Source organism: Microtus oregoni, unplaced genomic scaffold (assembly GCF_018167655.1).
Source record: "Microtus oregoni isolate MIOR12 unplaced genomic scaffold, Mior012 000025F_ref0000491, whole genome shotgun sequence".
Lineage (NCBI taxonomy): Eukaryota > Metazoa > Chordata > Mammalia > Rodentia > Cricetidae > Microtus > Microtus oregoni.
Genome location: NW_024543084.1, coordinates 36175295 through 36189887, shown reverse-complemented (window position 1 = coordinate 36189887; position 14593 = coordinate 36175295). Strand labels below are relative to the sequence as shown.

The 14593-nt window shown below is 38.6% G+C and overlaps 1 protein-coding gene across 1 annotated transcript in view; it reads left to right on the top strand.

Moving 5' to 3' along the window:
• The first annotated feature begins 5196 nt into the window (after nucleotides 1-5196).
• LOC121462694 (ubiquitin carboxyl-terminal hydrolase CYLD-like) overlaps nucleotides 5197-14593 on the top strand; it is a 46418-nt gene continuing 37021 nt past the window's right edge. The window contains exons 1-3 of the mRNA XM_041674513.1: nucleotides 5197-5501; nucleotides 6902-7204; nucleotides 9368-9473. Coding sequence (XP_041530447.1) covers nucleotides 7064-7204; nucleotides 9368-9473 — 247 coding nt within the window. The 5' untranslated portion in view covers nucleotides 5197-5501; nucleotides 6902-7063. The remainder of the gene's footprint in view (nucleotides 5502-6901; nucleotides 7205-9367; nucleotides 9474-14593) is intronic.

The following is a 14593-nucleotide window of genomic DNA, read 5'->3' as shown; positions in this document are numbered from 1 at the left end:
ATCTGAATTAATATAGTTCTTCCTGTTTTCATTCGGCTAGTGTTCAAGCCATGCCCTTTTCTACCCTTTTCCCTCATGTCCTCTCTTCTTTCCTTCTTCCCAACCTCCTCCTTTTGAAAGAGGGTCTCAATATGTAGACATTAAGATCTTCCCACCTCATCTTCATGAATCCCGAATTACAGGTATGTGCCATTATGCCCACGTTACCTCTACATGTGTTTTATATTTTAATTGCTTTCTTATAGAAAACACGTATTTGCATCTTTTTTGATTCTTTGTTGATCTCTGTGTTGAACTGTCATAATTAGGTCATTAGTGTTAATTGTTTAGTTGATGTGTTGGACTTAGTGTGCCTCCCCACATTTACTGGGTTTTCATTGGTGTCCTTGCTCATTATCCCCATTTTGTCTTCCTCTTCTGCCTTTTGTGGTCCTAATTGATCATTTAGTATCATTTCATTTTATCCTTTTCCTTAACATATATTATGCTTTTTTTAAAAAATAAATGTGGTTTTGTTTTACATTTGGCTACCCTTGAGTTTGCAATATGCACTTAAAATGAATCCACGCCCATTCTTAAATAATTCTAACTCATGAGGAGTGCAAGGTGGTCATAAACCCTCCTCCTGGTTCTTCATTTCACTTCCCTCTAAGTACAACTAGACATCTATAAATGAAATAAAACGTCACCATTAAAATTTCCACAGCTGTCTGTGATATCAAGTAAGTAGAACAGTAAAGAATTTTGATTTGGTCTTTATTTATTCTTCCATTTTCGCACTCTTCTATTCTGTCGTGCATGTGTGTGTGTGCATGTGTGTATGTGTGTGAATGCATGCATATGAGAGAGAGAGAGAGAGAGAGAGAGAGAGAGAGAGAGAGAGAGAGAGAGAATTTGACCTGCATGAATGTGCATGCGCCATGTGTAGGTCTGGTTCCCACAGAGGCCAGAAGAGGGTTCGGGAACCCCTAGAACTGGAGTTACAGATGGTTGTGAGCCATGTTTGTGGGTGCTAGGAATCGAACCCAGGTCCTCTGCATCTCTGAAAGAGCAGCAAGTGTTTTTAATCACTGGGCCTTCTCTCTAACCCCTTTCTTTCACTGTATAGGTGTGTGTGTGTGTGTGTGTGTGTGTGTGTGTGTGTGTGTGTAGAACTTCTTTGACACGTCTTATAAAGTAACAGTGCTGCCCATGAATGAATTTCTTCAAAAGATTTGAAGCTAGATCTCACATAGCCCATGCTGGCCTTAACCTCACCTTATTGTTGAAGCGCTACGGTCACAGGCACACATCACAACACCAACTTTCTCTTTGATTTTTCTAATTTTATTCATTTTTGAGTTTTTTAGAGAGTCTCCCTTTATAGCTTGACTGTCCTGACATTCATTATGTAGCCCAGGTTGGCCTTCAGCTCACTGTGTAGTCAAGAATGAGCTTATCCTCTAAGCCCTGTGATCACAGGCATGCATCTCCACACCAGCTATCTCTCTAATTTTTTATTTTTATTTCATGTATTTTATTTTTTTAATTTAATTTATTTATTTTATTTTTGAATTTCTGAGACAAAATCTTACTGTGTGGTTCTAGCTGTCCTGGAACTCACCATGTAGACCAGGCTTGACTTAAACTCACAGAGTTCTGCCTACCTCTACTGAGAACAGGAGAATTCTAGGAAGAAGGAAGCCCATTCCTACCAGTCCTGCCCAGACCCCCGAAGAAGCAGAATGTGACATACCCTGCTAAAAAAGCTACTGAGCCATGTGGCTAACATAGATAAGAATAATGGGTTAATATGAGGTACAAGAGCTAATAAGATAAGAAGCCTGGGCTAAGGGGCTGATCAGTTTATAACCTAATGTAGACTCTCTGAGTGATTTTCTTTGGGGGCTTACTGGCTGTGGAAACCCCAACAAGCAAGCCCTCATGTTACATACCTCTACCTCCTGAGCTCGTGGGATTAAAAGTGAGCACCACCATGCCTAGCTTTCGCTTTTACTTTTGGAGTGGCTCACCACATAGAGAATTGTACCCCAGACTGTTTCAACCAACACCTTCAACATTTTATTGCCCAACTCTTTTCTTGATTTCATGATTTCTGAGGAGACATAGGTATAATTCTAGTCTTTTCTCCTCTGTAAATAGAACGTTGCTTTCCCTCTGCCGCATTTTGAAGAATTAAAGAGTAATAATTTCATTGATTCTAAACTCTAAACGCTATGCCCAGGTGTCGTTTTTCTGCTTATCCTGGTTTAGCCACTTCCTGTTTTCTAAGCTTTCCAGACCTGTAGTTTTGTGTGTGATGCTAATTTGGGGGAATTCCTCGGTCGTAACTGCTCAGCTACACCCTCCAATCCTTTCATGAGTCTCCCTGTGTTCTTGGCGCATGTGCACCCCAGCCTTTGAAGTGTCCCATCTGCGCTTGGATGTTCTGCTCTGGGTTTCTCTGGTGTACTCCCCTTCCCTCATTCGCTCTTCAGCTTGGGATCTTTCAACTGAGATACCCTTCAGCACGGAGATTCTCCCTTCTATGTTCAGTCTACTAATGAACCCATCAAAGGCATTCTTAGCATGTTACAATGTTTTTGATTTCTAGTACTTATTTGGTTCTTAGGAGTCTCACCTCTGCCTAAATTGCCCATTGATTTCCACAGAGTCTACTTTGTCTATTATGTTCCTTAGCCTATTGTTAAATGGCTTATTTATGTAACTATTGTCTTTTCTCTTGAGACTGAGTCTTACTCTGTAGTCCAGGCTGGCCTTGAAGGCACTATGTAGCCCAAGCTAGCCCAGCTCACTGTGCTTTCCCTGCCTCAGCCGGCCAAGTTCTGGCCGTAAAGCTAGGGGCCATCACAAGCAGTTTATTTGTGTTTGTTTTAAATTCTCAGTCTGATAACTTTATTGTTCATGCTTATTTGAAGCTGATTCTCACTCATGCTTGCTTTGCTTGGTCGTAATGTGCTTTTGCCGTTTCATATTTCTTAGAATTTTTTAATTGATTTTATAGAGCTCTACATTTTTCTCTGCTTCCCTTCCATCCTCTCCCCTCCCCTTCAACCCTCTCCCAAGGTCCCCATCCTCCCAATTTACTCAGGCAATCTTGTCTTTTTCTACTTTCCATGTAGATTATATCTATGTATGTCTCTCTTAGTGTCCTCATTGTTGTCTAGGTTCTCTGGGATTGTGATTTGTGGGCTGATTTTCTTTGCTTTATGTTTAAAAACCACTTATGAGTAAGTACATATGATAATTGTCTTTCTGGGTCTGGGTTACATGACTCAATATAATGTTTTCTAGCTCCATCCATTTGCCTGCAAATTTCAAGATGTCTTTATTTTTTCTGCTGTGTAGTACTCCATTGTGTAAATGTACCACATTTTCCTTATCCATTCTTCAGTCGAGGGGCATTTAGGCTGTTTTCAGGTTCTGGCTATGGCAAACAATGCTGCTATGAACATAGTTGAGCACATGTCCTTGTGGCATGGTTGAGCATCCTTTGGATATATATACTCCAAAGTCTTATTGCTGGGTCTTGGAGAAGGTTGTTTCCTAATTTTCTGAGAAATCGCCATACAGATATCCAAAGGGGTTGTACCAGCTTGCATTCCCTCCAGCAATGCAGAAGTATTCCCTTTTCCCCACAACCTCTCCAGCATAAGTTGTCTTCAGTGTTTTTGACCTTGGCCATTCTTACAGGTGTAAGATGGAATCTCAGAGTTGTTTTGATTTACATTTCTCTGATGACTGAGGATGTTGATCATTTCCTTAAGTGTCTTTCAGCCATTTTAGATTCTTCTGTTGAGAATTCTCCATTTAGTTTCGTAACCCATTTTTTAATTGGGTTATTTAGAATTTTGATGTCTAATTTCTGGAGTTCTTTATATATTTTGGAGATCAGACCTCTGTCTGATACGGGGTTGGTAAAGATCTTTTCCCATTCTGTAGGCTGTTGTTTTGTCCTCTTGAACAGAGTTGTTTTCTTTTTTTTTTTTCTTTTTCTTTTTTTTTTTTTTTTGGTTTTTCGAGACTGGGTTTCTCTGTGGTTTTGGAGCCTGTCCTGGAACTAGCTCTTGTGGACCAGGCTGGTCTCGAACTCACAGAGATCCACCTGCCTCTGCCTCCCAAGTGCTGGGATTAAAGGCATGTGCCACCACCGCCCAGCTCTTGGAAGTTTTTTTAATCACTGTATGGGTAAAAGCAACTACTGTCAGTCACTGGTCATGAGGTAGTGTGGTGTGCAGATGGGAAGGGTTCTACAGTTCTGTGATGTGACCCAGTCTTGTGACAGAGGACTTCACAGTGAACACATCACAGAGTTTACTTCTGAGCTCTCCTCACCCTTGGACAGAACAAGATGGCTCGCGTTTCCCTTTTCCAGCCTAATCAGGCTGTAGAAAACCCCAGCTGGCCGAGCTCTCACCAGACATTCCTCCCAAGGCAGGCCTTGCTAAGAAGAGTGCGGCACTTGGGATAATTTTTGAATATTCTTTCCCTTGCCCTGCAGAAGCAGAGGGGCTTTTTCTCTGGCCTGTGAGGTGCTGACCTAAGTTTTCACTCTCTGATTTGTTCACATAGAACTCCTGGCAGTTTACCAGTTATAGCTCAGGTTTCCCTGTCCTGGTTCCGGCAGAGATAAGAGCTTGGGCATTCTCCTCACTTTCTCTAACTTGGGGTGCTGGTTTGCCTGTGACTCCACATCTCTAAGCTTGTTGCTTAGGGTAGAATGGCAATGCCAACACTTCTATGCACTAGACTGTATCTTCGTTTTGTTTGGTTTGGTTTGCTTTAGATAAGATGAGTAAAGACAGGACAAATGGGAAATCTCAAGCTTTGAAGGAGTTCTTCTGAAACCCAAGATGTCTGGATTTGAGCAGAATTTATTGCATTGATTGGCCTATTACACAGGTCCTATCTCAATTTTCAGAGACTAGTTTGATTTCCACTTGACCCAGACACTTTGGATCTGAACATGGAGGGTACATTATGAATGAGCGAGCCTGATGTGAGCAGCCATGGACAATCTAATTACATCTTAAATGGAAGCTGGCCTAAAGGGCTCAGGTTGCCTGTCTTTTACCATATTCCCAAACCATCCGTTTTCCTGAACATGGCATTCAATCCCTGGAACACTTGCTCCTGCACCTCTACACGGGTACTCCAGCTTGGCCGGACTCCTCCCGGGGCCAGGTAAACAGCCAAGACTCAGGAACCACACACAATCATTCTTAGGCTCCAAAGTCTCTTTTGTTTTACTCCCTACCTTCTCTAATCACATTACTGAGAAATTTACAGAGTTACTGTTGGCAATTACCAACTGTGAGGAGAGGCTCAGCCTATTTAGAAACAGAATTCGACTAACTAAAGGCCTCCAGGTAGATGTGGGCAGCCCTGTGAAAGTACAGCTGCGATCTGGGGAAGAGAAATTTCCAGGAGTTGTGCGCTTCAGAGGACCGTTATTAGCGGACAGGACAGTGTCGGGGATTTTCTTTGGAGTAGAATTGCTGGTAAGTTTGCTAGGACATTTGAGAGAGAGAAGGAGAGAGAGAGAGCGCGTATGAGAAAGCGAGTGTGCGCGTGAGCGAGAGACCACGAGCACATATTTTCCCCTTTATAAGATTTGTGTTTTATGTTTGTTTGTTTTTAGTATAGTTCTCAGGATGGACCTCAGGACCCTCTGCCTCTGAGCTATAGTCCAGCCCCCAAATTTATTTAATGATAAATTGAGAGGATATAAAGACAATTCTTGAAAACTTTAAAAAGTTATCTCTTACGGTAGAAACTTACAAGTCTTTATTCTGGACTTCATATCTAAGAAGATTTTAAGTTTCCTATATTAAAAGTTAACACTGCCAATTGTAATTATAAACACTTAAAAAATTGTGAACTACACCTTCCTAGATATGGACGGAGGGGGGAGGACCTAGGACTTACCACAGGGCAGGGAACCTGGACTGCTCTGTGGACTGGAGAGGGAGGGGGAGAGGAGTGGGGGGAGGGGTAGAAGGGTGGGAGAAGGGGGGGAGGAGGGGGAGGGAAATGGGAGGCTGGGAGGAGGTGGAAACTTGTTTTTTGTTTATGTTTTTTTTCTTCTTTTCTTAATAAAAAAAATTATTAAAAAAAAAAAGAAATACATAAAATCACAAAAAAAAAAATTGTGAACTATCTTGTGATAGTACCCACAAGATTCCCAGTTCTTAGTGTATGCTACTAAGTATAACTGTTTAGAGGTAAAATTTTTGAAGTGTGTTGCAGCAATTTCAGTTTGCTCATGCTTATTCCCGGAATGTATAAACTGCCTTGGAACTTATGTGCCGTGGCAACATATCTAAGAATTCTATATTCCAAACTGACTATTGGTTCACATTTGGACACTCTCAGGAGTAGAGAGAGGTCACGCTTTACTTGCTTCTTGATTTGGCTTTTCGAGCAGTGAAATAATTAGGCTGTGACTGCCAGCTATGGTATGTACTAGCAGGATTGCCAGCTACTTAACCTACATCAAGTTCTCCTAACCTGTTCCTCATCTGTGAAGTGCTTAGAGCACACATGACTTATAGTAGTTGTACGGTGGATGGCTGTAGATGGTTAGAGTTTGTTCTCAGTAAATGGAGCTGATGCTGCTGTTTGGTTAAAGTTGAATGCCTGTTCATGACAAAAGTTGTGGTAGTACTATGTTGTAAATTTAATCCTCACTCTTTCTCAAAAGAATTATGATCTGAAATTATGAGTTAGTTTCATGATCAGATACAGCTTCTTTATTCTTTAAATACCCTAAACCCAACAGCAGCTCTAGTCATATTTCATATTATGGATATTATTTAGAGTTTTTCCAAAGTAATTTCCTGAAATCCCTTTAATGGATAATCTTTTTATATCTCTTTTTAAAAAAAACTTTGAAAACTAGGAAGAACATCGTGGCCAAGGTTTCACTGATGGGGTATATCAAGAGAAACAGCTTTTTCAGTGTGATGAAGATTGTGGCGTGTTTGTGGCATTGGACAAGCTGGAGCCCATAGACGATGATGACAATGGATTGGAAAGTGATTTTGCAGCCCTAGGGGATACCATGCAGGCTGAACCTCCCCCTTTGGAAAAAAACTCCAGAGTATCTTTGAAGGTCGGAGAAAGTGTTGAATCTGGAAAAGTAATATTCTGTGATGTTTTGCCAGAAATAGAGAGTCTAGGATATTTTGTTGGTGTGGACATGGTAAGGATTTTTTGAGTTTTATTATTGTGAATATATATATTAATTTTATTATTAATTTAGGAATAAATTGAACACTTTGTATTCCTCAAATTTACAGTATTTTAAAGAAGATATTCCAGTTTGTCTTTCGTACAGAAACATTACAGTAGGAATGTGAGCAGAAACAATACATTTCCCAAATTTTTTCGTGTTTTAAGAAACTGGGATAATAATCTCAGTCTTTTAATTATCCTTATTTTAACTGACCAGTAGACAAAAACAAAAACCAAACCAAAACAATAAAACAAACTGACATTTCTCTGACTAAGTCCAAATATATTGTATGATACTGTGTTTTCCTTTAATTTAAAAATACTTTTGATACTTTTTGTATATTTGCTAACATTTAATTAATTTTCTCATAATAATGAATGTAGAAAGTTATTAATAGAAAATACTCAGGAAAAGAATCATACTGCTTTTTGAGTTGACAGAGTATTCCCACAGGATTTTCACTGTCTAAAAACTGTTTTCTTATTGCGGCAAACTGTGTATAAGAAAGGCTCCAGTGTAACCATGGTTACACTAACAGTTCAAATCATTTGGCATATTCTCATCATGGCCTCTCCACTGTCTGTCTACAGAACTTTTTCATCATCCTGTGCTGTGCTCTGTTTCTATTAAATAAATTCTGCCCAGTTTGCCCATGCCTGGTAACTACAGACTGGGTGTTTGCCTGCTGTAGGTACCTCAGAAGTGAGGTCATATGGTATAATATGACTCCTTTTGTTTGTGTCACTCATTTTATTACTGAATAACCATACTCGCTAACAATGGATGCATTCCAGTGCACATAGTGAGTTAACGTGGCCCTAAGAGAATGAGGAGAAAGAAGTTGAGAACATTTTTATCTTAGACTGAAAGTATAGGCAAAAGTTCATTATGGATAAAGGAGATTCCTTCATAATTGTTCTTACCAGGGTGTGTTGGGAGAGGATTATGAGCAGCAGACTCACACAGTGAATATTTTTAATAATCATTTTTATTTATTCATAAATGCTCTACAGAGATGGTTGGGTATGAATGTTCCAATGTGTTTCTGTTGCCTTGTACTTAGAAATTGTGTAAGATGGCTCATTAGTTAGGTACAAAATAAGAATTTGCCAGACTCTCGCTATGTGAAATTAGAGCCAGAGTAAGACCCGTGGGTCTCTCAGAATCGTTAATAATTAAGAACAAGAATTCTCTAAATGAGAGTTTAGTGTTTCAGAGGAGTTGTAGACTGGGTAGAGAGAATGTTGGAGAAAGAAGGCCATTAGTTTTTGGACTTAGTCTCCCCTTGCTATAGGTTTCTTGGGCCAGGCTTTAGATGTTACAGGAACTGTTTGGGTCCTCTCCCTTCTTAATGGTGACCTAGGAGGTCATCTTATTTAGCCCAGGCAGGCTGTCTTGAGACTTGCCTGCCAACTCCACACAAGTTCTGTCCATTGTTTGATTTATGCGAGCATCAGCTCCAAACAGTCCCGTTAGACTTCTTGATAAGAAAGTTGGTCGATCCCAACTTTACTCATGGCTGTCTGCTTCCAGGGACACGCTAACATTCCTCACTGGTTCTCAGGGCAGTTGTTTCATGACCATCTGCTTGTGCCTCACGAATAACTCCTGTGCTGGTGACACAGTAGAGAATAACTTAGAAAATCAAGACTTTCCCCATTTTTTGAGGAAAGTCTTGTATACCCACAGATAACAAGAGAATTCTGAAGTAACTGCTCTTCTGTTTATAAAAAGACACACAGTAATACAGTGAGCAAAATGCCCAGGGGATGCAGATGTGTGATTAACTTTAAGGGTAGGTTTCTGGGTAAAATAATGCAATCCTAGTAAGTTTTCTTTTGCAGACAATGTCTCTTTAAACCTCAGCTGGTGTTATTACTGCAGATTAAAGTATGAAAAATGCTTTTGATTCATTATTTTGTGTGTTTGCTGTAAGTTGATTGTTATTATTTTTATTGTAAAATGTTGTTACTTTAGCAGATATTTCTAATACAGCCTTTCTTTTGGGCAAAATAGTTAACATTTTTCTATGAAAGATATCTTAGGTAATACTTTTGAAAGAAATGTTGGCGTTCACATTTATATTTATTGACAAAGGTATATAAAGGTTTACTTTTTTGGCATTTCAAGGATAACCCTATTGGCAACTGGGATGGAATGTTTGATGGAGTACAACTTTGTAGCTTTGCAAGTGTTGAAAGTACAATTCTTCTGCACGTCAATGATATCATTCCAGGTATGTCTCCTTTATGTATTCAGAAGATAGTTTCGAACATGTATTTTGTTATGAGAATGCAAATATATACTAAAGATGGATCTTTTGAAGTTGGCTTTATATTGTAGAATTGTCATTATATAGACTAACCTTTCTTTTCTCCCGAACCAAGGCAATAAAGGTTATTTCTAAAAGTATATAAGTATAGTGAAGTTTATACATTATCTCTTACATTGTCTTCTCCTAGACATTCTAATAGAGAAAGAAATCCTGTCTTGTAATTGGAAGGTTCAAAAATACAAAAAAAATAAATGCTGTCTCTTGGAGTAAGAGATGAAGCTAGAAGCTTTTAAAAAAATTGTTTATGTCATCTAAACTCCACAGAGGATTCAGGATTCTTATTAAATGATGGCTGAAATTCCTTTTTTGTTGTTTTTAATTATTTTTTCATTTATTTTACATCCTGATCTCAGTTTCCCCTCCCTCCTCTCCTCTTGTTCCTTCCCGCCCCTGGCCCTGCTTGCCTCCCCTTTGTTTCTGTTCAGAGAAGGGCAGGCCTCCCGTGGGTGTTATGTATGGCATATCAAGTTGAGGTAGGACTAAGCTTTTCCCCTTCTATTAAGACTGGGCAAGGCAACCCAATATGATGAATAGGTTCCCAAAACTTAGCTTAAGAGTTAAGGATCCCAGTGTTAGGAGTCCCACAAGTAGATCAAGCTACACAACTGTCACATATATGAAGAGGGCTTAGGTCAGTCCATGCAGGATCCTTCACTATTGGTCCAGAGTCTTTGAGCTCCTATGAGCCCAGATTAGTTGTTTCCGTGGGTTCCTTCCTTTCTTCAACAGGATACTTGGAGTTTGGCCCAGTGCTTTGGTATGGTTCTCTGCATCTGTTTCCATCAGTTACTGGATGAAGACGCTCTAATGACAATTAAGGTAGTCATCAATCTGAATATAAGAAATGTCCAGTTCAGGGACCCTCTCTACTATGGCTAGGAGTCCTCGCTGGGACCATCCTTGTGAATTCCTTGAATTTCCCTGACATGAGGTTTCTTCCTGACCCCGAAGTGCACCCTCATTGGGACAACTCTTTCATCATTCTCCCCCTCCAAGTTCTTTTTGTTTTAAGATGCTATTATGGTATATCATGCTTCATAACTGTAGTCAGAAACTATGACATAGTTTTATTATATATGTTATTCTTAGTATTTTACTACATATATTGTTTATTACAAAATAATAATTAGGGCCAACAAGATGGCTCAGTGGGTAAAGGCACTTGCACGCGCGCGCACACACTGCTGGGTATGTAACACAGAGTGTTTTACATTGGTATAATTGGTACAGTGGTAACCAAACACTTTACCATTGAGCTACAGCACAGCCCCTGAACTTAAAAAACAAATGAAACTAAAAACACCACCCAAAAATGAAAAACAAAAAACACCCCCCCCCAAAAAAAACCTCAAGAACCTTTTGTTTTGCCTCAAATAAGTATTTTCTTTGGCTGCTATGAGGTGATTGACAATGGTAGTAACACCAACCAGTGCTGTTAGAATTCCCAGTGATAGGCTAGTGCATTGAAGTCAATAGAGGCATTCAGAAATAGGGATGTCCACAAGCCATAACCAGGGATGTGCCAGGCCTAGAATTAGATGGTTTATGCTATCTCTATGTCCTGAACAGATTTATAAGATAGGTCTCTCTCTCTCTCTCTCTCTCTCTCTCTCTATATATATATATATATATATATATATATATATTAAAAATACAAAACAGGGAGGTTGGAGAGATTGCTCAGTAGTTATGACACTGACTGCTTTTCCAGAGGTCCTAAGTCCAATTCTCATGGTAACTTACAGCCATCTATAGTGGGATCTGATGCCCTCTTTTGGCATAAAGTCATACATGCAGATAGAACAGTCATATACATAAAATAAATAAATAAATATTAAGAACATATAAAGCAGAATAAACAACAAAAGCAACAAAAGCAAAACAAAATTAAAATCCTGGGGCTTAAATTATCTATGATGAAAGTGAATGGCAGAACCAAAGTCCAAAACTCATCTGATTATGAACCTGTGTTCTCTTTAGTCCCCAACAAATCCCATATCCTACGAGTACTCTTGTATTGTGAACATCTGCATAATCCTCTATTTCTTAGTGTCACATTCTGGGGAATATTATTTCCATGGAGATGGAAATGTTGTCGTTTCTGGTTCTATAAAAGATGATTTTACCGTAACAAGAATTATAAGTGAGCAACACACTGTATTTTCTCTTCTAGTGTTTTCCCATTATTGGTAAGGTTGACAACAAAATGCTTTTGAATTTATTTCTATAGCTTATTTTAGGCCCTGAATTCTTTATTTTATAAAAACGGAAACTGAAGGCTCCTAACTGCATTCTACCCTTCCTGTCTGCCTGTTGGTGTCAAATCATAAACTGTTCTACAGTTTGAACATGCTTCCCATGCAGCTTTTAGTTTTGTAGCAGGAGGCATGAGGTTCATATGTCAGCTTTACTTCAGTTCTTCTCTGAAAAAGTCTGACACACTTTACTTTTGATTTCTTTTAAGATATATTTGTTATTGAGAATTTTCATACATGCATATATTGTATTTTGATTATATTACCCCCCAACTCCTCCTGGGTCTCCCACTCCTAATTCCCTTTCTTACTTTTTGGAAATAAATTGTTTATATTCATATGTTTTCATAAAAACATATGTGTCCTTATTTTAATTAGTTGTGTTTACTTTTCATCCATGCTTTATAGACAGCACAGTTTGGGATGTTTGTGAATTAAAATGCTTTTTTTTTTAATGTTACAATAGTGCTTATTGTTTAAAATACAGCAGTGTAAAAGCACCATTAATTCAGATAGTAGAAAGCCCTCACGTAGACTTCTCTAGATGTGGATATTTAGGAGGCAAAGCACATAAGCATTCTTGGGGTTGAGACGGTAGCTCCATGGTTAGAGTACTTGAGTGAAGCTGTAAGTTCCAGCCTCAGCACTGAACAAAAGTGATGATTAGCGCTAGCAAGATGGCTCAGTGGGTAAGGGCACTTGCCCTCAAGACTGATTCCTGGAACTCAGGTGGTAGGAGGAGAGAATGACTCCTGCAGATTATCATCTGATCTATGCATGCATGCTATGGCACATGGGTGCATGTGCGGACACACACACACACAGAGTGATAAATTAACTAAAAATTTTTAAAGTAAAGTAATTCCTATGTAGAACTTTCATTTAATAAGTTGAGATATATATTAAATGAACAGAATCTGTGGCCAGTAAGATGGTGATGAAGCCGGAGAATGGTCAAACAAGGGGTAAAGAAGATGGGGGGCTGCCCTGTCACATTCATGTGCTTCCACAGACCTCTGCAGGAGACATTTGAGCAGCACACACAAGAAATTATTTGGGAGCTGAATTAAGAAGGCCTTTTCAAAAAGTTGGAGAGTTATGCTGATTTTATAATGCTAACTTGCTGAATGGCTGGGAAGAAGCTCTTGAAATTCTTTCTTATTTATGAGTTTTTTTCACAAGAGCCAATTCAGGGTAATACTGCTTCTCTATAGTCATATCTCACTGATTTCACAATATCCCACAAATTCCACTTTAGTTAGCAAACAAGTATATTTGGTTTTTTTTAAAGGATTTCTTTTCAGGGAACTGTCCAATGGTGCTTTTGAAACCTTAAAACCTGCGACATTTTTGTGTGAATGTAATTGTCAATTTTTAGATATCTTAATTGCATTGTTTTGGGTATTGCATTTTATAGCTGAATGAAGTATGTTGTGGGATTGGGAAAATCATTGTTAGTATAACCATGCAAGAAGGAAGAAGAGGGGCTGGAGAGATGGCTCAGTGGTTAAGAGCACTGCCTACTCTTCTAAAGGTCCTGATTTCAATTCCCAACAACCACATGGTGGCTCACAACCATCAAAAATGAGATCTGATGCTCTCTTCTGGCCTGCAGGCAAACACACAGACAGAATATTGTATACATAATAAATAAATAAAATATTTAATAAAAGAAGGAAGAAGATTCCTGAGCTGTGAAGCTCAGGGATGCAGAGTTGGTTGTGTGTTTTCAGTCTTCTGTAAATTAAAGATTGATGTGTTCCCAGCTTTCTTTCTTTATATATGTATTTATGTGACTAATATATATTTATATTCCAACTCTAAATTTGTTTGAACTTTAAATTGTCTTAGATTCTGCAGTAGCACATAATAAACAGAAAAAAGAAAAGTAAAACTGTTTTGGAATTGGACTGTAATCTTTTAAGGAAAATTTTTTTAGCAGTACCCACCTTATAAATATCTTAATTATTTTCTATTTCAACACTGGTATAGAATTAAAATAACAAAAAACAAAACAAAACATGAGTTTCATGACTTGGGAGTCCCTTGTCAAGATCTTCAAGATTCCTGCTTGTCCTTGATGTTATTGCTGGTTTAGAGCAGTGGTAAGAAAGGAAGAGAATGCTTTTTTCTCTTTCATAGCTATTGATATTCATAAACCTTGAATAGTAGATAATTGAGAACGATACTGCTTTTATACACATAAATTACACGTATTTGCCAACAAAATTAAGCTTGCAAATAGACTTTTAAAAAGTAAAATTATTTAAATGAAAATTAATTTGGTATATTTGAATAAGCCTTCATCTATATTTTGTATCATTAACATTCTTTTCTTGAGGGGAAAAAGCGTGACAGTGTCTCCTTTAGTTCCTTAGTTTATTTATTTTTTCTTGCCCAATTACATCCATTTGTGGGACAGAATTAACATTTCTAGCACGTAGGAAAGATTGTTTTTGGAGCAGCTGAACAGTTGGTGAGATTTGGGAAGAATTCTCCCCAGTGAAATATTTCTTCCTGTTGGTATCTGGAAACGTTTGCTTCACCCCGCTGTTAAAGTGTCCCTCTTTGCACTGCTGTTTCTGATGGTTCAAAGCATTAAAGCTGCTGAGACAGCACATCCAGGTTTGTAAAGTTGCGATGAAGTATGCCAATTTGTGACACTCCCAAAGCATGCATTTCTTTGAGTATCAAAGTAATGCATTGAGCTGTGTCTGTCGTTGTGAAGCTTAAGAGTATAATGCAACTATCAACAACAACTCAGAC